Consider the following 27,053-nt stretch of genomic DNA (forward strand, 5'->3'; position numbering starts at 1 on the left):
GATGTTCCTGTCACTCCCTAGACACCTAGTCATGGCCGGAGGACTAATTACACCTAAAGAAAGAAACAGGAATACTATCTTGCCTCAGAGAAAATTCCCAAAGGAAAGGCAGCCCCCCACAAATATTGACTGTGAGAGGAGAGGGAAATTACAAACGCAGACTGAAAACAGAATTTAGCAAAGGAGGCCACGCTACCTAGAAAGAAAAGACAGGAAAGAGTACTGTGCGGTCAGTATAAAAAAATACTACAAAATCCACCACAGAGAATACAAAAATCTCCACACCTAAAGGCATGGAGGGTAACTCTGTGACTCCAGAGCTTCCAACTTGGCTGAGTAAATCTTAACACAGACAAAGCTGGACCAGAAAAAACATAGCAATTCACAGAACTATTAAGTCCACCGCATGTGGACTGCAAAAACAGAGCCAGGACTTATCTTTGATGAATTGGACAATCCAGAAGGAGAAACAATGTAGAGATGTGGATCCCTAGAAAACAATGAACAACTGGCACTCAATAAAGGAAGGAGCCAGACTAAATAGCCCTGTCCAAAGTGGAAGCAGCTGATGACTGCTGTGAAGGACAAACAGCAGCACTACCACTTATAACCACCGGAGGGAGCCTAAGAGCAGAACCCACAACAGAATTCACAACATTGTCTGCTCTGGAGAAAATAAGAGCTCATTCAATGAGAGCAGTAGAAGCCTCCTGGACGGAAAGAGCCGGTGCTTCGATTGACCAGATATGTAGAGCTGCTGCTTGGTTTTCCCCCTCTACATTTTCTTTAATCCCTACCGGCTGGACCTAGCCTCTTCTTCAGACCTTACTTTTGGGAAAAGGGTTCTGGAAGCGGAAGTCTCCCCCCCCCCCTTCCCCTTAGATGTACAGTCTCTTCAATTCTCTCCGTGGTGCCGTCATGGGGGACAGAGAAAATTGTAGTTGCTTAATAACTGTATTTCTCTGAGCCTGTGACGGCACCTGTACATTCCCTCCCTTCACGTATGGGTGTGCACACTTAGTATAAATTACGCTATTACTTAAGAAATAATCAAGCGGTATCTGTTACATTTTTCAGTGATGTTGAATATTTTTTTTCTGTTAATAATCTAACGTTCCCTTCATGCTCTGTAAACTGATGCAGGAGAGAGGTACCGCCCTTTTATCTGTAGGTTTCCTGTCCTTGATGGGAGGAACCCTCTCTCTGTGGTGCTGTCATGGGCTCAGAGAAATACCGTTACGCTCGGGTGACCTCAGAGTATTTTTTTTTCAGAGATTGTTTTTATTGCCGCAGCTGAGTGATTTACATCTGTTAGCCAGTATAAGTACATGTGGGGGTTGCCTGGTTGCTAGGGAATCCCCACGTGTACTTATGCTGGCTAACAGATGTAAATCACTCAGCTGCGCCAATTAAAACTAAATTTCCGAGCACTAAAGAATACTTGGAGGACCCCCGAGCATGCTCAGGAAATCTCGAGTAACGAGTATATTCGCTCATCACTAGTAAGTAGCTACATTTTTTGACTTTACAACATGGCTGCAATGAAACAGAGTGAAAAATTTAAAGGGGTCTGAATACTTTACATACCCACTGTAAGTGTACCTCTCATGCGGCCAGGTTTTGGTCCATAACTGGGTTTTCTGCTGGGATTTTCTCGGCTGTCCCTGTAAGGTTCAGTATTTGGTCAGTATTTTACCTCAGTGTTTGTAAGCCAAAACCAGGAGTGGAACAATCAGAGGAAAAGTATAATAGAAACTCATCACCATTTGTGTTTATCACCCACTCCTGGTTTTGGTGTACAGATATTGAGGTAAAAAACTCTCCAAACACTCAACGTGTGAACGTGGCCTTATATTTATTTGTGCCATATTCTATCTGTAATCATGCCTGATAATGTAAGAAGAAAAGTTTCAGGGCTCCAAAATCTCAAAGGAAAGAAAATGGTTCTAATCCTACTTGTCAGAGATTTAACACAAAATACACAAAAAGTGTATCTCAAATGGAATAAAAGGTGGCGTTCCTATGTGCGGCATTCTGGCAGATTACTGGTATACACATGTACCAGCCATGAGTGGTTAAACCCTTAAGTCCCAAGGGTGGTTTGCACGTTAATGACCGGGCCAATTTTTACAATTCTGACCACTGTCCCTTTATGAGGTTATAACTCTGGAACGCTTCAACGGATCCCAGTGGCTCTGACATTTTCTCGTGACATATTGGGCTTCATGATAGTGGTAACATTTCTTTGATATTACCTGCATTTATTTGTGAAAAAAACGGAAATTTGGCAAAAATTTTGAAAATTTCGCAATTTTCCAACTTTGAATTTTTATGCCTTTAAATCACAAATAAATGTCACACAAAATACTTAATAAGTAACATTTCCCACATGTCTACTTTACATCAGCACAATTTTGGAACCAAAATTTTTTTTTGTTAGGGAGTTAAGGGTTAAAAGTTGACCAGCAGTTTCTCATTTTTACAACACCATTTTATTTTTAGGGACCACATCACATTTGAAGTCATTTTTAGGGGTCTATATAATAGAAAATAACCAAGTGTGACACAATTTTAAAACTGCACCCCTCAAGGTGCTCAAAACCACAATAAAAAAGTTTATTAACCCTTCAGGTGTTTCACAGGAATTTTTGGAATTTTTTTTTTTAAAAAAATGAACATTTAACTTTTTTTCACAAAAAATTTACTTCAGCTCCAATTTGTTTTATTTTACCAAAGGTAACAGGAGAAAATGGACCCCAAAAGTTTTACAATTTGTCCTGAGTATGCCGATACCCCATATGTGGGGGTAAACCACTGTTTGGGTTCACGGCAGAGCTCGGAAGGGAATGAGCACCATTTGACTTTTCAATGTAAAATTGACTGGAATTGAGATGGGACGCCATGTTGTGTTTCGGGAGCCCCTGATGTGCCTAAACATTGAAACCCCACACAAGTGATACCATTTTGGAAAGTAGACAACCTAGGGAACTTATCTAGATGTGTGGTGAGCACTTTGACCAACCAAGTGCTTCACAGAAGTTTTATAATGTAGAGCCGTAAAAGTAAATATTTTTTCACAAAAATGAAATTTCGCCCCCAATTTTTTATTTTCCCAAGGGTACCATAAGAAATTGTACCCCAAAAGTTGTTGTGCAATTTGTCCTAAGTACGCTGATACCCAATATGTGGGGGTAAACCACTGTTTGGGCGCATGGCAGATTTCGGAAGGGAAGGAGCGCCGTTTGACTTTTCAATGCAAAATTGACTGGAATTGAGATGGGATGCCTTGTTGCTTTTGGGGATCCACTGATGTGCCTAAACATTGAACCCCCCCACAAGTGACACCATTTTGGAAAGTAGATCCCCTAAGGAACTTATCTAGATGTGTTGTGAGAGCTTTGAACCCCCAAGTGTTTCACTATAATTTATAACGCAGAGCCGTGAAAATAAAAATTCTTTTTTTTTCCACAAACATTATTTTTTAGCCCCCAGTTTTGTTTTTTCCCAAGGGTAGCAAGAGAAATTGGACCCCAATAGTTGTTGTCCAATTTGTCCTGAGTACGCTGATACCCAATATGTGGGGGGGAACCACCATTTGGGCGCATGACAGAGCTCAGAAGGGAAAGAGCGCCATTTGGAATGCAGACTTAGATGGATTGGTCTGCAGGCGTCACGTTGCATTTGCAGAGCCCCTGATGTACCTAAACAGTAGAAACCCCCCACAAGTGACCCCATATTGGAAATTAGACCCCACAAGAAACTTTTCTAGATGTGTTGTGCGAACTTTGAACCGCCAAGTGTTTCACTACAGTTTATAACGTAGAGCCGTGAAAATAGTCATTTTTTTCCCACAAAAATGTTTTTTTAGCCCCCCAAATTTTTATTTTCCCAAGGGTAAAGAGAAATTGGACCCCCAAATGTTGTTGTCCAATTTGTCCTGAGTACGCTGATACACCATATGTTGGGGTAAACCCCTGTTTGGGCGCACGGGAGAGCTCGGAAGGGAAGGAGCACTATTTTAATTTTTCAACACAGAATTGGCTGGAAATGAGATCGGACGCCATGTCGCGTTTGGAGAGCCCTGATGTGCCTAAACAGTGGAAACCCCCAATTGTAAATGAAACCCTAACCCCAACCACACCCCTAACCCCAACCACACCCCTAACCACACCCCTAACTCCAACACATCCCTAATCCCAACCGTAAATGTAATCCAAACCCTATCCCTAACTGTAGCCCTAACCCTAACTTTAGCCCCAGCCCTAACCCTAACTTTATCCTTAGCCCTAACCCTAACTTTAGCCCAAACCCTAACCTGTACTGTTGCCTTTTTAGATTTGATATAAGCATTTTTTACTACTCTGTTATACTGGTTGGCGTCGCCATTATGTTACGGCCAGTAGTAAGTATGTTTATTTCCAAGTTTTTTCTGATTTTAATGCATTTAATGTAATAAAATAATTTTAAGGGGAATATACTCTTTTGGTTAAAAACTGAGCAAAACCTGTTTTTTGTAAGCTGTATAAAAAAACTGCAGGAAAAACGCAGCATGTGAACAGCCTTAATGTTTCTAATTTCTGAACACAATCGTAATTTCAGGGTGCCGATGGGGTTAAACAGGGAGCCTCCACACTCTGTTAACCATCTAGATGCCATAGTCACTATTGATAACAGCATAAGGGGTTAAACGTTCATGGTCGGTGCAAACACTGACGCAGCAGTGTGCAGCTGCTGTATTTTTTCACAACGGGATGCTGATCACCTACATCTCAGGTCAGTAAAAAGACTTATTGGTGATCATTAAAGGTACGTGTCCACAATCTGGAATTGCTGCGGTTTGTGCGTCAAACCAGCATTGTCCAGATGTTACAGCATAGTGGATTTGATTTCTAGAAATCCCATGTCCACTAGACATCCATATACGCCCTCGGCTCACCCGCGGAGACTGACATGTGGTGCGTCTTTCCAGACTGCAGCATGTACCGTATGTTTCTTTTGCGTAGACTATTGTCGCCAATAAAATGTATTAGATGTAGTGAATCCGCATGGTTCAGTATAAACATGTGGATTCACCCTTGTTAAATAGAAGGCAGTGCTTTGGACACAGCGTCCATAGCACTGCTGCTTCCGGATTGTGTGCACCCGGCCTTTGGGTTTGTTCACTAATAAACAACCACTTGTTAAAGGGAATGTGACATTGGAAAGTTACTTTTTTTTTTTTTTTTTTTTTTTTAATTTCCCTTCCCCCCAAAAAAATTTTTTTCTTAACCCAAGGCCATGTGCGCACGTTCAGTATTTTTCGCGTTTTTTTCGCTATAAAAACGCAAAAAAACCGCTTACATATGCCTCCCATTATTTTCAGTGTATTCCGCATATCTTGTGCAAATGTTGCGAAAAAATCGCATCGCGGAAAAAAAGCAACATGTTAATTAAATTTGCGGAATTGCGGGGATTCCGCACACCTAGGAATGCATTGATCTGCTTACTGCCCGCACGGGGCTATGCACACCATGCGGGAAGTAAGCAGATCATGTGCGGTTGGTACCCAGGGTGGAGCAGAGGAGACTCTCCTCCACGGACTGGGCACCGTATAATTGGTAAAAAAAAAAAAAAAAAAAGAATTAAAATAGTCATATACTCACCTTCGATGGCCCCCGGAGTCTTCCCGCCTCTCAGCGGTGCACGCTGCCGCTTCCGTTCCTATAGATGGTGTGTGTGTGAAGGACCTGCGATGACGTAGCGGTCACATGACCATGACGTCATCGAAGGTCCTGCACACACCATCTATAGGAACGGAAGCCGCTGAGGAGATCAGCTGTCTGCGGAAGGTGAGTTATAACCCTTTTAATTTTTTTTTATTTTTAACATTCTATGTTTTACTATTGATGCTGCATAGGCTGCATCTATAGTAAAAAGTTGGTCACACTTGTCAAACACTGTTTGACAAGTGTGTCCAACCTGTCAATCAGTTTTCCAATCGATGCTACAGATCGCTTGGAAAACTTTAGCATTCTGCAAGCTAATTACGCTTGCAAAATGCTTAAAAAAACGGGAAAAAAACGCAAAAAGAAACATGTGGATTTCTTGCAGAAAATTTCCGGTTTTCTTCAGGAAATGTCTGCAAGAAATCCTGACGTGTGCACATACCCTTACTGTTTCTAGTAGCGGAGGAGCGCTCCAGTCTAGATAAGTTATCTCTTTTTTCACTGGTTGGTGGCAACTGTAAGAAGTTCACGCTAGGTCGTTTTTTCAGTGGGATTTTTTTTCTACACCAAAACTTAATCTGTTGGCAGGAAAAAAGCTGCAGAAAAAAGCATGTTTTCTTTGTTTTTTGCTTGCGTTTTGTGCTTTTTTTTTTTTTTTTGGCAATTGTATGCTAGATTTCTCTTATGCATGCTGATATTTTAGTGTCCCATTCTATAGAATTAGGGTAAATTCACACAGGGCATTTTTGCTGCCTTTTTTTTTCTGCAGCAAAACCTGATCTTCTTGGCAGGAAAGAAGCTGCGGAAAAAACGAAGGTTTAGGTGTGTTTTTTAGTGCGGTTTTTATTTTTTTTTGTCTATGCTAATGTCCATTGACTTTGTGCAGTAAAAACGCTGCAAATAATGGTACCTGTGTTTTTGCAGGGTTTTATCAACACCCATTCAAGCCAATGGGTGAAAAACGCTGAAAGTGGCATGCTCCATGTCCAAAAAAAGCAGCAAAGCACGAAATCCTGATGACACAAAAAACCAATGTGTGTGCATGAGATTTCTAAAATCTCATAGGCTTTGCTGGTACTGTAAAAAGCAGCTGAAAATTAGCATAAAAAAGCAGCATAAAAACACCCTGTGTGAATTTACCCTTAGGATTTAGCACAAAAAACTCAGCAAAACTTGATACCTGTGTTTATTCAGTGTTTTTTCACCACCAATTACGGTAATTTCAGCCGGTGAAAAATGAAAGTGTTATGCTCCATTGTGCAAAAAAATCCTGATGACAAAAAACAAGCTGTGTGCATGAGATTTCTGGTATCTTATACTTTGCTGGTACTTTAAAACGCGGCTGAAAATTTGCATAAAAGCGGAGAAAACGCCTAGTGTGGACTTGCCCTAAGGGCTTGTGCACACGTTGCAGATTTGGTGCGTTTTTGGTGTTTTTGCCATGTAGATTTTCTAGCAAAACCTGACGCAAACCGGGTGCCTGAAGTAAATGAGAAACCTGAAGTGTCATTCACACGTTGAGTATTTTTGACTTGCAGATTTGGTGCAGAAAATAATCTGCAGCCCGTGAATTCTCTGTGCGGTTTTGCCCTGCGTTTTTTTTCATTGACCTCACTCGCATCAATCAGAAAACGCAGGTCAACACGTGTTTTTGCAGCTGCATTTTTCCTGCCAAGAGATGCAGAAATGGTGCAGAAATTTTTGCATCCATTTACTCAACGTGTGCCTTAGATCTGTATGGGTCCCATTGCTTGGACTCGCCCAGTTCGGCAGAGGATGGCACCCGTGTCCTTTTTTTTAATTAATTTTTTTTAATTCCAAGCTACAGGAACACAAAAATAATTCAACAGAGAACACAAGTCGCCTCCGGTGATTGTTACATACCCACAAAGATCTAGCGGTAATTGCCTATCCAGTGGTTTGGTGATAACTTGCTTAGACTAGAATACCCCTGTAATGTCTTTGATAAATATATCCCCACGTGTTGCTGCTTTTATAAGTTTGTAATTAGAGCAGCCATAATTATTGAACGGTTTATTTGAACTGACATTTACAAGATGGGCTTGTCTTCAATGGCCTTTTCAAGGATGTTCACTTTTGATGAGTTTTGCAAAGTTCTCTGCATAGCCCAGCCTTAACATAGATAATGATGAAGTGCTATTTGGGACTTGGCTTATCATGTGAGTTTGCAAAATGCTTTTCTAAATGCAAACCATGAGAGGTCACAGAAGTGTGGCTTGCGAATGACTTGCTAACTCGTTAACATAACTTGAGAATTAACCAATTCTGTATCTGTATAGTGTATTTGGAGGAGGGGGAGGTTGTAATACAAGTACGTCTCCCCCATGTGTGTTTGGCGGATGTCAATATTCGGAGCTTCATTCCTGTGAATACATATTGAACTGCATGGGTTCCCTATTAATGATTTTCTAGAATTTTACTTGTTCTTTGTGACCATTTTAAGTGTCCTGGTACTTTATGTAGTTTGTACACACATACCTTGGTAAACGGGACCCCTTGGTTTTTGGACAAAAACATTTTTTGTAACTTTTCTTTTTTACTTCTGTTGACTAAAAATGAGCAGTTTAGAAAGGGGTGTGCAGTAAGATACTGCCAGGTGTTTTATCTGCGATTGAACCCCTTCTTGTATTATCGAAGTGACAGCTGTGTTTAAAAAGTGTGTGGAATTTGCTTGTGTGTGCGCGCAATTATTGAGGTGACACTTTATTTCTAGTGATGAGCGAAAAGTGAAATATTTGGATTTGGAAAACTCTGCACAAATAATTAGTAATATTCGAGTATTCGTACCGAATAACAAATCATGCAAATCAATGGCATGACAAAAAAAAGCTGAAATGGGTTAGATAGACAGGTGCTTCTCACAAAATTAGAATATCATCAAAAAGTGATCTTCAGTATAAAAAGTGAAACTCGTATGTTATACATTACAAACAGTGATGTATTTCATTTCTGTCTATCGGCCTAACCGACCTCTGCGCTCTGCAAATGACTTTCCACTAACCTCTGCACTTAACCGTACCTCCACCTCCCACTCCCAACTCCAAGACTTCTCCCGTGCTGCGCCAATCCTCTGGAATGCTCTACCCCAAGATATTAGGACCATTCACAATTTGCATAGTTTTAGGCGCTCCCTCAAAACACATTTGTTCAGAGCGGCCTATCACGTTCCCTAATCAAAGTCATTTTATGTTTGAGTGTAGCCCATTCACTACTTCCATCTATCCCCACTCCCTGAAGATGGCTGGACCATCATTGTAAATACATCATTGTAAACACACACCTGTACTTTGTATCTCCCCACCTCATTGTAGATTGTAAGCTCTCACGAGCAGGGTCGTCTTATGTTGCTTTAATTATTGTATTGTTAACATAGTTACTTATGACTGTTGTTTGAAACTGTTAAAGCGCTGCGAAATATGTTGGCGCTATATAAATAAAGATTATTGTTACCGTATATACTCTAGTATAAGCCGAAAATTTCAGCCCATTTTTTTTAGGCTGAAATTGCCCCTCCCGGCTTATACTTGAGTCATTCCCAGGGGTCGGCAGGGGAGGGGGAGCGGCAGCTGTCTAATAATACTCACCTGCTCCTAGCGCGGTCCCTGCACGTCCCTGGTTCCCGGGCGCCGGCAGCTTATTCCTGTAGTGAGCGGTCACATGGTACCGTTCATTACAGTAATGTATATGGACCAGACTCCACTCCCATAGAGGTGGAGCTGCATATTCATTACTGTAATGAGCGGTACCATGTGACCGCTCACTACAGGAAGAAGCTGCCGGAGAACCAGGGACTGCACCGCGCCAGGAGCAGGTGAGTATAACGCAGTGCGCGATATTCACTTGTTCCCCGTTCCACCGACTGCCGCCGCTGCATCTTCCCCGTCCTCTGCAGTGACACTCAGGTCAGAGGACGCAATGACGCGATTAGTGTGCGCAGCACTTTGCCTGAACAGTCAGTGCAGAGGACTGGGAAGACACAGCGGCGCTCAGCGGTGGAACGGGGAGCAGATGAATATAGCAAGTGTCGGGGGCCTAAGAGGTGAGTGTGTAATTTTTTTTTTCTAATCGCAGCAACAGCATATAGGGCCTGTATGGAGCATCTTATGGGGCCATGTGCAGCATTATATGGGGCAAATATCTGTATGGGGCCATGTGCAGCATTATATGGGGCAAATATCTGTATGGGGCCATGTGCAGCATTATATGGGGCAAATGTCTGTATGGAGCATCTTATGGGGCCATAATCAACATTTGTGCAGCATTGTATGGGGCATATTTTAATATGGAGCATCTTATGGGGCCCATCATAAACTGTATGGAGAATTATATGGGGCGTATTTTGTATGGAGCATCTTATGGGGCCCATCATGAACTGTATGGAGCATTATTTGGGGCTCCTGATTCAATATGGATATTCAAAAACACTTAAACTACTGATGTCTCAATTAATTTTACTTTTATTGGTATTTTTTTTTATTTTTGAAATTTACCAGTAGCTGCTGCATTTTCCACCCTAGGCTTATACTCGAGTCATTAAGTTTTCCCAGTTTTTTGTAGCAAAATTAGGGGTCTCTGCTTATACTCGGGTCGGCTTATATTCGAGTATATACGGTATTATTATTATTAAGTGTTTATTTCTGTTAATGTTGATGATTATGGCTTACAGCCAATGAAAACCCAAAAGTCATTATCTCAGTAAGTTGTAGAATACTTTTAAGACCAGCTTGAAAAATTATTTTAAAATCCGAAATGTTGGCTCCTTTTGCATCAGTTACTGCATCAGTGTGGTGTGGCATGGAGGTGATCATCCTGTGGCACTGCTGAGGTGTTATGGAAGCCTAGGTTGCTTTGATAGCAGCCTTCAGATTGTCTGCATTGTTGGGTCTAGTGTCTCTCATCTTCCTCTTGACAATACCCCCATAGATTCTCTGTGGGGTTCAGGTCAGGAGAGTTTGCTGGCCAGTGAAACCGTTGTTCTTAAACCAGGTATTGGTACTTTTGGCAGTGTAGACAGGTGCCAAGTCCTGCTGGAGAACTGCATTTCCGTCTCCAAAAAGCTTGTCGGCAGAGGGAAGCATGAACTGCTCTAAAATTTCCTGGTAGACGGCAGAGCTGACTATGGCCTTGATATAACACAGTGGACCTACACCAGCAGATGACATGGCTCCCCAAACCATCACTGATTGTGGAAACTTCACACTAGACCCTCAAGCAGCTTGGATTGTGTGGCTCTCCATTCTTCCGTCACTGTTCTCACACTCCTGATGCCTTCAGAAAGGTCCTGGGAGTTCACAACCAATGAACTCGCTTCACCTTTCTGACGGTAGAAATTTTCCCAATGCGCTCATGCTAACGTCAAATCTGTACCAAGATGTCAGTCCGTATGTGTAATACGTGTGGCAACTGCCGCATCAGTACCACACGGTGGGTGCCAGGGAAGCAATGGTACAGTAAGCGCTGTTCTCCGGCGCTGATTGCTGAAGACGACTCATCATTCTCCCCTGCTCTGCCAGTGACCAGCACGAGCAGGGGAGAATGAGGAGCGTTGTATTCAAGTGAGAACAATGACAACAGGCGGTGGCTTTTGGCACTCCATCTGACACCTGCTGCCGCTAAGAACAGTGAGAGCAGGAGCAGCTGATGGGAGTATTCATCAGCCAGCTCCTGCGCTTATAAATAAATACATGAATGAAAAAAATGGTCACCCTGTATTTCCTATAACAAGCCAGGCAAAACTCTCAGCTGGGGACTTCAACCCTCAGCTGTCAGCAGTTTGCAAGGCTGGCTGTCAAGAATAGAGGGGTCCCCACACCTTATTTTTTCATTTAAACAGATAATTAAAAAAAACTGCATGGGGTCTCCCCATTGACAACCTGCCTTGCTAAAGCAGATGGCTGGGGGCTGATATTCTCAGGCTGGTAAGGGGCCAAGGACATTGACCCCCCCCCCCCCTCCAACCACTGTAAAAATAGCAGCCCGCAGCTGCCCAGAAAAGGCACATCTATTAGGGTATGTTTACATGGACCGTAAACTCTGGATTGGACGCTGCATACAGCCGCAGCGTCCAATCCGCAGCGGCCAGATGTTACAGCATAGTGGATGGGATTTTATGAAATCCCATCTCCACTATCCATGCAGGGATGCCTCCGGTTTCCCTTCGTATATGCACATGCAGCGCGTCTTTCTAGAACGCAGCATGCCAATGTATCTTGCGGAGACGCTCAGTCTCCGCAAGATAAATATCACCGTCCAATGTATAGGATATGGTGATTCCGCATGGTTGAATGAACACATGCGGAATCACCGAGCGTACAAAAGCCGGCAGCGCTCTGGACGGAGCGGACATATGCTGCTTCCAAAGCGCTGCCTAATACAGACCATGGAAACCTACCCTAAGATGTGCCAATACTCGCACTTTGCCGGTCTCTTACCACTTGCCCTGTAGCGGTGGCAAGTGGGGTTCATATTTGTGGGGTTGATGTCACCTTTGTATTGTCAGGTGACCTCAAGCTATGTCTTACTAATGGAGAGATGTCTATACATCACTAATCCCATAGTTACCATATTTTTCGGACTATAAGAAGCACCGGACTATAAGGCGCACCCAGGTTTTAGAGGTGGAAAATAGGGAAAAAAATATTTGAAGCAAAAAAAGTGGTAAAATATTTAATAACATACTATTATATGTGGTGTTATTATATATAATAGTATGTTATTATGTTGGAAGCTGCGGGACCAGTGTGGTGTCTGTGAAGTACTATATGAAGATGCTGGAGGTTGAGTATAAGAATGGGGGCGCAGGGCTTATATTGAAAGCACCACTCCAGCACTGCAAAATAACACGAGTCCTGCTTTAAAATCCCATGGGAGAACTATAACTCCCAGCATGTCCTGCAGATCCTATGACATGCTGGGAGTTATAGTTCACTAAAGGAGTGGCAGAGTGCTTTATTGTGTTTTGGAAAGACTGACCTCTTAATTGTGGCAGCCAGCCTGTAGTGAGGTAAAAGCATCCCATGGCTGCACACACAGAGCCCTCCCTCTTGTTGCCTTTCCACAGCACAGGTAATGGAAGCCAGCAGATTCTAGTGTTGGAGTCTGAAGGACCTGTGATAATGTCAAGAAGAGGGAGGGCTCTGTGCTGCCATTTGATGCTCCAGCCCGCCCACTTCTGACATCATCACAGGTCCTCCTTGTGCACACTGCACAGCACTCAGCTCCAGCCCAGGAAGGTACCAGCGATCTTCTCTCCCCCGGACCCTGCTGCTGCTGCCTCCTCCTCCCCCAGACACCCCCAGCTGCTGCAGGAATCAGTGCTGAGGAAACCATGTGTGTCCCTGCTTAAGTGCAGTATTCATTTGCTGCTCCTGGCTCACCACTCAGCTGATAGGTGGGCGGGGAGTAGCTAATGAATATTCACTGCACTTAATCATAGGGACCACATGGTTTCCCCAGCCCTGATTCCCAGCAGTGGGGACATTTTTCTGCCTCCTGAAGTGGGATAACAGTGCAATCCCACTCGCTGCTGCCCCCCTCCCCACATGCTACATCCCTACCATAAGACGCACCCACACTTTCCTCCCAAATTTGGAGGAAAAAAAGTGCGTCTTATGGTCAGAAAAATACGGTATATGGTAAGTAAAGACACAGCAAGAATAAACTCCTTTATTAGAATTAAAACCGAACACTTCCATTTTTGTTTAAAAATAACAAACCTGCTTGCCTACTTAATTTGACTGAATCCCTCATCTCCTGTAAGAAAACAATAATAAAAAACAATATCCCTCACCTATCAGTCATTCTATCCCACTCCATAGTCCATGTTGGGGAGATAAATAGTTTTCAACCTGGATGGTGCCAACATGCGACCATCCAGGCTGAGAACCACTGGTGAATGAGCCGCTGCAAGCGCAGCCTCAGTGACTAGCGGTGACGTCATCAAGGTTACAGTCAGTCAGTGAGGCTGCGTTCCCAGCCAGGCTGAACTGCTATTACCTCAGAATCGTGGGAAAAAAGCCAGTGATGAGGTCACCTCAGTTCAAGCTCAGTGACTTCACCACAAATCACGGTGAGAAATTCTCCCTGTGATCTGCTGTGAAGTCCCTGAGTTTGAACTATGGTGACATCATCACTGACTCTTTCCACGGTGCTGAGGTCACTGCTGTTCAGCCAGGCTGGGAACGCAGCCTCTGTGACCTGCGGTAACCTCATTGAAGTCGCAACTAGTCACTGAGGCTGCGCTCGCAGCAGTTAAGTCACCAGTGGTTCTCAGCCTGGATGGTTGCATTTTGGTACCGTCCAGGTTGAAAACTGTTTATAACCTTGACATGGATTACGGCGTGGGACAGAACGGCTGATAGGTGAGGGATATTGTTTTTAATTTTGTTTTCTTACGGGAGACGAGGGTTTCGGTGGAATACGACTATTATTATACATATATTATACGTTATTTTTAAATAAAAATGGAAGTGTATTGTTTCAAATAAAGGACTTTATTTTTATGTCTTTATTTACCATATAACTATCGGCTGTGGGCTTGATGTCACCTGACAATGCAAAATTGACATCAACCCCACAAATATGAACACCACTTGCCACCGCTACAGGGCAAGTGGGGAGAGCCGGGCAAAGCGCCAGTATTGGCGAATCTAATAGATGTGCCTTTTCCGGGCCTCTGCAGGCTGCTATTTTTAGGCTGGGGGGCCCAATATCCATGGCCCCATACCAGTCCCCAGTTGTCTGCTTTAGCAAGGCTGGTTGTCAAAAATGGGGGAACCCCATGCTTTTTATTTTTTTAAACGATTTAAATAATTAAAAAATATGGCATTTGGACCCCTCTATTCTTGATAACCAGCTTTGCTGAAGCTGACAGCTGATGGTTGCAGCCCCCACCTATGAGTTTTGCCTGGCTGGTTATCAAAAATACAAGGGAACCCACGCCACTGTGTTTTTTTTTTTTAATTTAAATTTACAGTGCAGGAGCCGGCTTATGAGTATACCCCTCAACCTCTCCGGCTCTCAATGTTATTAGCAGCACCAGGCATTGGCTGATGGGTTCTCTAGTACTATCAGCTGACACCAGTGACCCGAGGTAAACTTTATACCTCCGATCACAGCTGCACCCTCACGCTGTCTTCTGTCAGCATGGGAACCGTGACTCTAATCGGCTGTGAAATCATCCCCACCAGTCAGTGTTTGCCGTGCTGTCATGCCCATGAAAGCACAACAAACACCCGGTGTTAGGGCAGCCAATCACAGTAGAGCCACACCAAAGATGGTGCCGACATTACTGTGATTGGCAAGCAAAGCGGCAAACATGCTGAGCGGGTCACCCGACTATACTGAGGCGAATACCAAATTACTCGCCGTGTAACGAATATCGTACTATTCGTGTGAGGAATGGATAGTGCCGAATGTTTGTCTGCACCGCTTTGAAGCTGGAGACATGGCATGATCCAACCTGTTTGAGTGCAAGTGCACTCCTCTGAAGCTGCAAGCGGAGGCAGCTTTGCCCTGCAGTATCGGCAAGTGCATAGTTTGGGACCATGCCATTTGTCTGACTTTTCAATTAAGCAGGAGCGCACTGACCCCGGTAAGTAGCAGGCTGGGCAGTGCTATGCTCCCATCAAGGTGAGACCACACGTTTAATTCCGTTAGTAATTCCGGTTTACTACTTGTACCTCTTATACATCTGCTATAATGCTAAAGAATTGCAGTAAAAGATGTGCAGGAATATTTTTGTTAGTGTTCATATTTTTCACTTATTTTCTTTATATGTGACTACAGGTGCTGACAGGAGAGGATTTTCCAGGATAAGGGACAAGTCTGAGTGTTCCAGCTCACCGCCAGGTGTCGATAAGAAGCGACCTCTTCCAGAGTCTCACAGTGAAAGCATGTCCAACAAGCAGACCATAGTTATCTCAGGACAGACTGGGGTAGCAAGAGGTATTTGCATCCATTATTTTAGTGCTGATTTATTCTAAATAATTGATGAAAATGTTGCGTGGAAGTGGTGACAAGGCTTTGCGGATAAGAATTTGGTCTCCCCTTTTCAGAAGCCTTGCAGCTTTACATGAACACCCGAGCCTTACACTATGGCTGGTCCAAATAACTAAAGCAATTGTTACCATCCACCTCTCGTGTCTCCCCTTTTCCTCATAGATTGTAAGCTTGCGAGCAGGGCCCTCATTCCTCCTGGTATCTGTTTTGAACTGTGATTTCTGTTATGCTGTAATGTCTGTTGTCTGTATAAGTCCCCTCTATAAGTTGTAAAGCGCTGCGGAATATGTTGGCGCTATATAAATAAAATTATTATTATTATTAAGCCTTTCTAACTAGCTGTACTCTACTTGGCTTTTTCAATATAACGTCTTTTTAAAGATATGTTCACATGTTAGTTTTTTTACATGGATTTTTAAACTGATGTGCTTTAAAATCCACATCGAAAACCTCTTTGAATATTCTTTGATGTAGATTTTAAAGCGGATCCACTTAAAAGTCCACTGAAAAAAAAGGCTGAATGTGAACATACTCTGAAGACCATTTCTAAGAATAATTTTTCTTCCCTGGTTTGCCCGGATTCAAAATAAAGTGACCTGTTCTCACCCGCTGCAAATCAAGTGAGGCTTTTGTGGCACAGCCCCTGTTCTTTGACAGGCTATGTCCACGATACCCTGATGACACCAGGGCAATCAATTAGTAGGTGGTTTGTGCCAACCGCTTTCATATTACTGCTGAGCCAAGTGATTGTATGCAGCGGTCAAGTGCACTGTAGTTATCACTGCTGCAGCCGGTCAGACAAGCACATGAGCAGCACTATTTTTAGTAATTCTTACATGGAGGGGGGAAATGCATGCAAAGCCTCATTTGTGGGTATGTTTTTAAAGTGTAAAAGTATCCATACCCCTTCATTTTCTCCCAGCCTCCCTTCCAAAGATGCAATCTCAGGTTAGCTGAGCATATTTGAGGTTTCATTGTGGGTCGCTGTCAGACGACTCAATTGTGGCTTACCTTCCTTGCAAACAAAAAGATTTTGAGTTGACACTTAACATACCCAAACCTTTATTCCCTCAACATCCATAATACAGCTGTCATAGACCTGGCCACGCTCCTAATTATATGAGGCTGGTGAAGGCTACAACATTTCAGGATTTTTTTTTGGCGGGAACAGATTTCTACTGATACTTTTTTCAAAACCAGTTGCTGGTGAGAAACTCTGTAAAGAGGATGTTGGACAGTAAAAAAAAAAAAAAAAAAAAAAAAGTTGACACTTAGTGATTTTTATCTGTGCGCTAAAAAGATGAGAAATAAAATTTAACTTTACTACTAACATTGTATGATTTTTTTTTTCTTTATTCCATAGGATTAAGTCACAGCCCCGCTTACACACCCAATGATAGAAAACACAACAAACCAAGGAAAAGAAACATATTTGAAGCCTATCTGTCCAGAGAAGAAGTGTCCGCAGGATTGAAGAGAGGAGAATTGATTCAGGTCTGTGACATGAAATAAACCAGGACTATTCAGGTTTACTTTCTGTAGATTGTCAGCCCAAGTCTAAATTCAGGCATGTGTATTTCATGGTCCGTTTAAGGACCTCTGTGAGCGGGCTGGCCCTAGGTGTCATAACCTGAACTAACAGCCACATATATTCCTACGAGCCTATTAGTTTAGGTCAATCGTCGCCGGTTCAGGCTTTGGGGTTCGTATAATTAGTGTGAAACAATGGCCACAAAACTCATTCTAGAAAATTCTTATTTGCACTTTAAAAACAACCCCTTTCATTCTCATCAGTCATGGTTGTCTACTTCTGTTTAAGGACATTCACTAAGAATCTTGCATTCAACTTTCAAAAAGGACATGTAAAGCTGACGCCTAAAATTTGTGTTGTGCAATTTTAGATAACATTTTGTATCCTCTTTCACTTCCCCCTATCCTTTGAAATAATCATTCAGCTTTGGCCAATCCAAGCACGCATAACTATGAGGGATTCATGGAGGATGGTTTGCAGACAGATTTTAAAGCGGTTTTCTCATTAAAATACAAAGTATGTAGTCCCTCTGTGTGACTGCAGACTTGTGAATGCTCTCAGCGCCCTCACTGTGCGCCAAAAGGATTTGGCGTGGTCTTCCGCTGGAACAGCGGTCATGTATACGATATGCATAATCCTGGGCAGAACCCAACTAGTGGGCACGGCATCGCTCAGTAAGTGTTTTGACTGAGGCCTTGCCCACTAGACTGTTTCTGCCTGGGAATATGCATATCACATACTTGACTGCTGTTTCTGCTGCAGACAACACTGAATCCTTGCAGTGCACAGTGAGTATGCTGGGAGCATTCACAAGTCTGCAGTCAGTGTAATATGTTCGTGTCCCTGCGGCCGCATGTTTCGTAGATTTTAGAAAGCCCAAAACATGCTGAGATTGCCTTGCAAACATGCAGTCCTGGCTAACAGCCGCGAAACGCGGGGACGTAAAAGTCTCAGTTAAGCACCTGCGCTACTCAATGCCAGAGCACTTGCGCTACTCAATGCCAGAGCACTTGCGCTCATCGCTGGTTGGCACATAAATGCTTGTACTTATACTAAATTACGCTTTACGTGTGGTCCCAGCTTTTTCTGTTGATGGGGAAAATAACTCTGATCATAAAATGCCAATATTTGGGTGTGGGCATAGATGTAGAAATACCTCAAAGGGTTTGCTCACACTACCATATATTCTCCAATGCAAGAGAATTGGGCCGATTATACTAATGACACTCCTTCAAATTCTGTGCGAATTTTATTAGTGTAATCCGATTCCCTCTCCCCGGGCAGCACGGTGGCTCAGTGGATAGCACCGCAACCTTGCAGCGCTGGAATCCTGGGCTCAGATCCCACCAAGGACATCATCTGCAAAAAGTTAGTATGTTCTCCCCGTGTTTACGTGGGTTTCCTCCGGGTTCTCCGGTTTCCTCCCACATTCCAAAGACATACTGATAGGGATTCTAGATTGTGAGCCCCATCGGGGACAGCGATGATAATGTGTGCAAACTGTAAAACGCTGCGGAATATGTTAGCGCTATATAAAAATAGAGTATTATTATTATTATTATTATAGAGTCACAGTAAAGGCGCAGAGAAGATGGAGAACTTAATCTCTCCATCTTCTCTATTGTTTCTTTGCATGTACGTCAGACTGTACTTGGATGGCCTCAGACTTGTGTAGGTGCACGTGATCCGATCATCTGATGCACTTGCAGCATGCTGCGATTGGCATGAGAAAAAAATTACAGATCTGTACTGCTCATAGTATAACATTGGGCCGAGTGGCATCCGATAAAACATTGGATAGCACTCGTCCGAGTTATACACCAGTGTGAGCGAACCCTTAGATACATTCTCCATGGCTTGTAGTTACTTCTGTAGAAACACTTTTTGCACCTTATCCATTATTGCTTTGACACTATTTTCTTTTGTGTTGATGCCATAAAGTTTTATCTGGTTGATATGTGACCAAGCAGTGAGGATCCTCAAGCTATGTTCACACGTGGCATTTTTACAGTGGCTTTTTTTCTACAGAACCGAAGCTATATTTTACAGTACTAGCAAAAGCTGTGTCAGAAATCTCATGTGTACAGTGTTTTTGAAAACCTGTAGCATGTCAATATTACTTTTTTGCAGCATTTTTTTATCTATAGAAACCTGTAGTATAGCTAAATCCCATATGTATTCTGCCTGAAAAGTGCTGCAAAAAAGCAGCTACTTGCGATATTTTTTTTACACCGCAATTTGTATTGTAAGAGTGACAGATTTGGCTGCAAAACTCCCTTTAGAACATAGCCTTACAGATTTCTTTTATAGCATATCCATGTGAGACCAACCCTTTTTATCGGATAGCCAGTCTCTTGAGTCCCAATTAGACAGCTAATCATGTATATTACTTGGTGTCTTTTCACCTGGAATAACAAGAGAACTTGCTGCTGCGAGCATATCCAGTCTGACACTATATTCCCGGCATACTCGGTCTTTACTTCACTGCATAGGATGAGCATGTAGAATAATAATAAATAATATTCTGTATATAGTGCCAACATATTTCACAGCGCTTTACAGTTTAATCCAGTACAATGTCTGCAAATTGAGATACTGATTTGGCTTTTATCCAAAGTCATATTGCACGACTAGTTAAAGGGTTGATTGTGTCTTGTAGGATTGCTACTTCCAACAGGTGGCGCTATAGAGTTTGTCTTTTTCGCTGAAAAAGCAATTTGCATATTAAATTTCCCAGAGGAGCATTGTACGGCGATTAAGCCTCCTTACCTTGACAAGCCAGAGCTGGTATGTCACTCTTCACATGGAGAAACCTTAACCCTTAGACCTCAATCCAAAGGACAAATGTTGTGGTTTATTATTTTATTTTTGTTGCAGGAGATGTTGGCTTCAGTGGATTAGGCATTCGGTGATTATGGTTTAATTTAGTTTCAATAAAGGAGTGTCATTATTTCAAATAAAGGACTTTACCCTGGGTTGTGGGTTTTTATAATATCACTATGGGGTTAGTAATGGAGGTGTCTTATAGACACCTTTCCATTACTATCCTGTGGGCTTGATGTCACCTGATAATACAAAGGTGACATCAACCCCCTCCCCCCCAACCATTACCCCTCTTGCCACCACTAAAGGGCAAGTGGGAAGAGCAAGGCTAAGCGCCAGATTTGGCGCATTATATAGATGCGACTTTTCTGGGGTGGCTGTGAGTTGATGTTTTTACCCTTGGAGGGGACAAATATCGATGGCTCCTTCCCAGGCTATTAATATCATCCCGCATCTGTCTGCTTAGTCTTTGCTGGTTAGATTTAAAATAGAGACCGTATGTCTGTTTTTTTCTGGGGTCCCCCTGTAAACTAGCCAATAAAAGTCAAATCTGACAGCTGTGAGCTGATATTTAATAGCCTGGGAACCTTTATGGCTATTGGCTCCTTCCCAGAATATTAACATCAGCCGTCAACCGTCAGGTTAATTTAATTTAAGTTAAGAGTTGGTGTTGGTTGTTAACACTCTTAAATAGGCTGCTGACAATGTGTGTGTGTTTGAGGGTAATGAGGGTGTCTGGCTGACACCTTTTCATTACTAAGGGTACCGTCACACAGTGCCATTTTCATCGCTACGACGGCACGATTCGTGACGTTGCAGCGTCGTATGATTATCGCTCCAGCGTCGTAGACTGCGGTCACACGTTGCAATACACGGCGCTGGAGCGATAATTTCATGACGTATTTGCGATGTAGAAGCCGTTGGTTACTGTGCGCACATCGTATACAACCTGTCACACAATGCAATCATGCCGCCACAGCGGGACACTAGACGACGAAAGAAAGTTTCAAACGATCTGCTACGACGTACGATTCTCAGCGGGGATCCGGATCGCAGTAGCGTGTCAGACACAGCGATATCGTAAATGCATCGCTGGAACGTCACGAATCGTGCCGTTGTAGCGATCAAAATTGCACTGTGTGACAGTACCCTAAGCCTAGGACTTGCTGTCAGCAGGTATCATTCACACCAAGCCCTACTCCCATTACCCTGATGCTACTGCATTAGAAAAAATGATGGTGTAATTTCTTGGTCAACATCACAAAACTTTTTTTTTTCTTTATTTAGCTAAAAAAGCAGTCATTGCTGTGCAAAAGCACATGTAAGAAATGCAGCAAAAAAATACAAAAAATCGTGGCAAAACGGGTGTTTTTGCCGCAGCGTTTTTTGCTGCCAAGAGATGCAGAAACCTTGCAGAGATTTCTGCAAGCATCTGTTGCCTAATTTCAACCCTACTAGAAAATCTTTATTGGTATTTAAAAAGTTGCAGCCCACAAGCCTAATAAAATTAGTTAACTGAAGGTCATTTCCCATGAGGTACGGGCTAAGACTCCTCAGGAACACTACCTGAAGCTGATGTCTGGCTGTACATCACGTTTGTTGCAGGTCATAACAGCCAATAGTGCTGTACAAAGAATTAGTCAACTCCTTTGACAAGCATCAGTAATTCTGAGACTATTTATTAGGAAGAAGTATTCCTAAGCGAAACGCGTGTTGGGTGTGGTGGGTCCCTGGGTGTTTCAGGTAACTATACCTTTTTATGCTGCTGGTTTATCATTCCTCACTGTGGTACCATATTGTTTTTTTTGTGTGCACATCTTATGCATCTATCAGTAACCCACAGTGCTACGTTAACAACCCTGGATACTTATATATACCTTATGTTTTGCTGAGGAATTCTATCATTTATTCGATTATACTAAAGTATGTGACATGGTAGCATCCTAGCTTTCCTTTTTTTTGTTCCTGAATGTATTGAGGACTTCTTATCCTCATTTCTGAATCGCTAATTATAAATGATACTGTGGACATTGCAATATTACTATTAAACCATGGTCTGTGTTTACCTGCTTGTGTAGTACTATTATGTATTGACCGTTTGTACCCCCCGATTTTCCCACCTAAAATTATATTGTACCTGTGGTATTTTGCTGTACCTTTTTAACATATCTTTTAATAAGTTGATAAAAAAAAATATCTTAACCTATACATGGTGGCATATAAAGCTCTTTTGGTGTTCTATTTATTAGTTAATAAAAATAGCATTTTGCATTGAATTTGCAGAAACGTTACGGTATATTGGCTGTTGCGGCATTAAAATTATTCTTGTTTGAGTTGAAATTTTTTTTTTTTTGGGTAAACCTCAGAAGCAAATCTAATTTGCAATGCGGTTGAATAAACTTCCTAGCGGCTGTATGTGTTGGTAGCCTCACGGTGCCGTTATTTGCAGTGCTTCTAGGAATAGCTTCCCCCCCCATTGTGAGCCTTGTAGCATCAAGAACTACTGGAAAATGTCAGCGCTGTGCAGTAGCAGTTTAATTTAGTCCTAAGTTTGTATTGTAAGTGAATCCAGTTATTTGACATGACGACCCCCTAGTCCTCTCTGGACAGACCTCCACTCAACACCACCCCGTCCCTCTACACGAAAACATCTGTCCTCCCCAGATGGGAAATGCTGCTCTTTCCAAATATGAGATCACAGCGTGAAATGAGTAACATGGTAAATAGGTTTTCGGTCGGGAAGGATATCGGACCCATCTGCTCTCAGATATATAAAGTTAAGTGCGTTAATTGGCTGTTAGAGGGGCCAGGGATGATGCATCTCATACATATTTCTGGTGTAGGATGCGGAGTAAATGATACACTGGCTCATGGTGCCGCTGCCATATCGGTCATTCTCACTGTATTGAAGTTCTGCGTTTTCTTGTGCACTTCTTCTCTTGTGATTTTTACTGATGTGATATATAGTGTTCTATAACCTATGTATCCTAATATCCCGTAGGTGGGATGGGTACGGTGTCTACCATTCTGTGGATCTCAGTATTTGGAAGCCTTTTGGGTGTACTCGGTATTTTATATTACAGCATGTTGATTTTTAGTGGCCTTGAGCCCACAAATCTGCTCGAAGACCGAATCTAGCAAGTCAAACAAGCAGCTGCAGGCATGTGGTCTGTCAAATCTTGGGCGAACTTCTGTTTGCTGTCTTGGAAACACTGAACCTGCAGATGGGTTGAAGTGAAACATGTGTCAAACAGCCAGGATAAAATAACCACTCTAGGAATATAGAGCTTGATCTGGTGGGAACTCGGCACCTGAATATTTTTTTTTTCTTGCTTAAAACATGATCTCATAGTGCAATAGCCTAAATAAAAGAAATGTCTTTTGGATGCTGTGAGCGGCTTACCTAAAGTGTTCTTTTTATTCTTGTCATACCTTGCAACTTGGGTGTGTGACGGAACGTAACCTGTAACACAAACGCAAGTCTGTATTGGGATATGCATTTAGCACTACATGCTAAAATAACTCCTGGACTGAGACCCCATATGCATGATGAGTAAACGGTAAGGAGACATACTAAGTAGAATGCACTAGACCCGTGCCCAGGCTTGGCAAAACTGGCGTAAACAAGAAGCGCTAAACTTAAATGTTTTAGTCCCTTCCTTATTAGACCATTTTAGACCTCTGAGACATCTGTGATTTTTATCATGCGTATGAACATAAACCCCCGGTTCGACATGACCTGTCTTTACAGTCTTTAGGGGGCGTGCAGCAGTCACACTCCTTTAGCAGGCGCATGCCCGTAATGAATCCAGCACACCGGGAAAGTGACGTGCGCCTTGCTACAAATTGTACTCCAGTTGAGGACTAGAGTAAGGAACGTCGCTACTTGTCATAAATTTGATGAGCTACAGTTACTTTGCCCCAGTTCCATACTTTGACTAAGCTGGGCGAAAAGAACGTGAAAACTGTCACAAAATTCTAAAACGGACTTGAAAGGTGCATTGAAATCAGGCCATTGACTATTAGTTATGTTGGATCCGCATTTCATGGGTGATTGGTCATTATCCGTTTTAATCTCCAGTGTTTCATCAGTGATTATTCAAATACTAGATGGTGGCCAGATTCTAACGCATCGAGTATTCTAGAATATGTATGTAGTTTATTTATGAAGATTTAAGAATACTGCAATGAATACACAGGATTCTGCCAGCCGGGAGCGACCAATTAGCGAAGCGTGGTTCAAATCCCGCGCCAATTCGCAGCCGGACTGCACCTGTTGCTGATTAGTCGCGCCGGGCCGGCCGCGAACAATCAGTGAAGCCAGGGCCACCTCCAGCTTTTTGAGGGCCCCTGGCGAAAGAGTCTGTGGGCCACCCTCTTTAACACATACCTTAATTCATGATGCACAGATACAGCAGAGAAATATAACACAGCCCCCCTAGCATGCAGCACAGCCCCCCTAGCATGCAGCACAGCCCCCCTAGCATGCAGCACAGCCCCCCTAGCATGCAGCACAGCCCCCCTAGCATGCAGCACAGCCCCCCTAGCATGCAGCACAGCCCCCCTAGCATGCAGCACAGCCCCCCTAGCATGCAGCACAGCCCCCCTAGCATGCAGCACAGCCCCCCTAGCATGCAGCACAGCCCACGTAGCATGCAGCACAGCCCACGTAGCATGCAGCACAGCCCACGTAGCATGCAGCACAGCCCACGTAGCATGCAGCACAGCCAGTTGGTAAAAAGTTGGTCACACTTACAGGGTTAATGGCAGGGTTAATGGACTGCTAAACCTTTATGTGGGCGCTGACTGGAGGGGAGTATGGAGGGGGCACTGACAGGAGGGGAGTAGGGAGGGGCCAATTCGCGGCTGGACTGTGCCTGTCGCTAATTGGTCGCGCCCAGCGACCAATCAGCGACGCGGGATTTCCGTGACACAGACAGACGGAAGTGGACCTGAAACGATGATATATATGGATGAAAAAAAATGACCAAGCTTCTCCTATTCATTACAATGTTAATCACAAACAGAACACTGTGTGCTGTCAGTGATTACCAAGGACCCATAGACCTGTGTGGGTTATTTAGAGCCATGATTCTGATCAAAAGTCGCGATGTCTCCATGATTTTTTGCGGAGATGTGAACAGCCCTGTAGAATCCAATGGGTACGGGTTTCATTGGTGAAAAACACAGAACATGTGTGACTCATGGATATTTAATTGAAGTCTCAGATTGTGTCTAGAAAAGATAACTAATGTGTTGTGAAATTACCACATTTATTAATTGCTCCATTATTTTGGGCCAAAACAGTAGTGCAAAATTAGCTGGCCAACAAGAGGAGTAAGGAGAAAATGATCTACCACTGTGGAAGATGTGTTCAACTTATCACATGGCCTGTACAACTATGATAAATTTGGTAGGGCTTGTCCAATTATATGCTGTTAAAATTGTAGGAGATTATATTAATGCACCTGCCCCATTGTTTTGAAGACAGAGGTATGATTTTCGGTTTTCTTACTCTTTAGGGCTCCTTGAGGATTAATCCGAAGAAATTCCATGAAGCGTTCCTGCCATCACCGGTAAGAATATCCCTGTCCCTTTTGAAAACAATATGTATATAAAAACACTGATCTACAATTGCCCCTGCAGGTGGCTAAAGTTGCATATTCTATTCAATAGTTTTAAGACGCGCACTTCTTCTTTTGTTGCATACAATGGTGTCATAAATATGCTTGTGTCTGTGCATACAGGGTTTTTTCAGCAGCTGATTTGGGACCACCACTTAGTGTAACAGGACTCTCTTCATGTATCCCTGCTGAGATGTCTTCATTTTCCAGTGAATTAAACTAAGCTCCCTTGAAGCAATTTTGCCATCTATTTCTGCTCTGTTTCAGTAGCCAATTTACAGTGTTTATTCAGATAAAGTACAAGACCTATTTAATTGTCATGTCTAATTTATACAAGATAGTATCACTAGTTCCCACAGACTCCATCAGGGTTCATACATGGGAGCGAAAAAGCAGATGACCGCGTACTACAAAATAGCCAAGCATCGGATCTGTAGCACAAATTATATGGCATGTGTTAACACATTGGCCATTAAAGATGTGTGTCTTTTGAAACTTGAATTTTTCAAATTTCAGCCAAAAATTCAATTTGCCTCAAACATACTTGCTTAAATCTTAATACTAGAAAGGATTTTATTGCTTGGAAAATACACATGGGAAAGTGGAGAGATAACTTTGCTGACCACAAGAGCTCACTCTGCAGGAGAGAGGATCCTGCTGACCACAAGAGCTTACACTCTGCAGTGGAGGGGATCCTGCTGACCACAAAAGATTACACTCTGCAGTAGATTGGATCCTGCTGACCACAAGAGCTTACACTCTGCAGTAGAGAGGATCCTGCTGACCACAAGAGCTTACACTCTGCAGTAGAGAGGATCCTGCTGACCACAAGAGCTTACACTCTGCAGGAGGGGATCCTGCTGACCACAAGAGCTTACACTCTGCAGGAGAGAGGATCCTGCTGACCACGAAAGCTTACACTATGTAGTTGAGAGGATCCTGCTGACAGCAAGAGCTTACACTCTGCAGGAGAGCGGATCCTGCTGACCACAAAAGCTTACACTCTGCAGGAGAGAGGATCCTGCTGACCACAAAAGCTTACACTATGTAGTTGAAAGGATCCTGCTGACCACAGGAGCTTACACTCTGCAGGAGAGGATCCTGCTGACCACAAGAGCTTCCACTCTGCAGGAGAGAGGATCCTGCTGACCACAAGAGCTTCCACTCTGCAGGAGAGAGGATCCTGCTGACCACGAAAGCTTACACTATGTAGTTGAGAGGATCCTGCTGACCACAAGAGCTTACACTCTGCAGGAGAGGATCCTGCTGACCACAGGAGCTTACACTCTGCAGGAGAGAGGATCCTGCTGACCACAAGAGCTTACACTCTGCAGGAGAGAGGATCCTGCG

General features: G+C 43.1%; 1 protein-coding gene and 1 long non-coding RNA gene across 4 annotated transcripts in view; one reads left to right on the forward strand and one right to left on the reverse strand.

The window, feature by feature from the left end:
- DIS3L2 (DIS3 like 3'-5' exoribonuclease 2) overlaps nucleotides 1-27,053 on the forward strand; it is a 445,122-nt gene that overhangs the window by 27,382 nt on the left and 390,687 nt on the right. For all 3 annotated transcript variants that reach the window (XM_077290198.1, XM_077290196.1, XM_077290197.1), the window contains 3 exons: nucleotides 15,513-15,671; nucleotides 17,089-17,219; nucleotides 25,602-25,655. In XM_077290198.1, coding sequence (XP_077146313.1) covers nucleotides 15,620-15,671; nucleotides 17,089-17,219; nucleotides 25,602-25,655 — 237 coding nt within the window. In that variant the 5' untranslated portion in view covers nucleotides 15,513-15,619. The remainder of the gene's footprint in view (nucleotides 1-15,512; nucleotides 15,672-17,088; nucleotides 17,220-25,601; nucleotides 25,656-27,053) is intronic.
- LOC143808007 (uncharacterized) overlaps nucleotides 23,057-27,053 on the reverse strand; it is a 38,984-nt gene continuing 34,987 nt past the window's right edge. Inside the window, exons 2-3 of the long non-coding RNA XR_013221858.1 lie at nucleotides 23,483-23,542; nucleotides 23,057-23,297 (exon numbers count right to left, since the gene is read on the reverse strand). This is a non-coding gene — a long non-coding RNA (uncharacterized LOC143808007). The remainder of the gene's footprint in view (nucleotides 23,298-23,482; nucleotides 23,543-27,053) is intronic.

Source organism: Ranitomeya variabilis, chromosome 2 (assembly GCF_051348905.1).
Source record: "Ranitomeya variabilis isolate aRanVar5 chromosome 2, aRanVar5.hap1, whole genome shotgun sequence".
Taxonomy (NCBI): Eukaryota; Metazoa; Chordata; class Amphibia; order Anura; family Dendrobatidae; genus Ranitomeya; species Ranitomeya variabilis.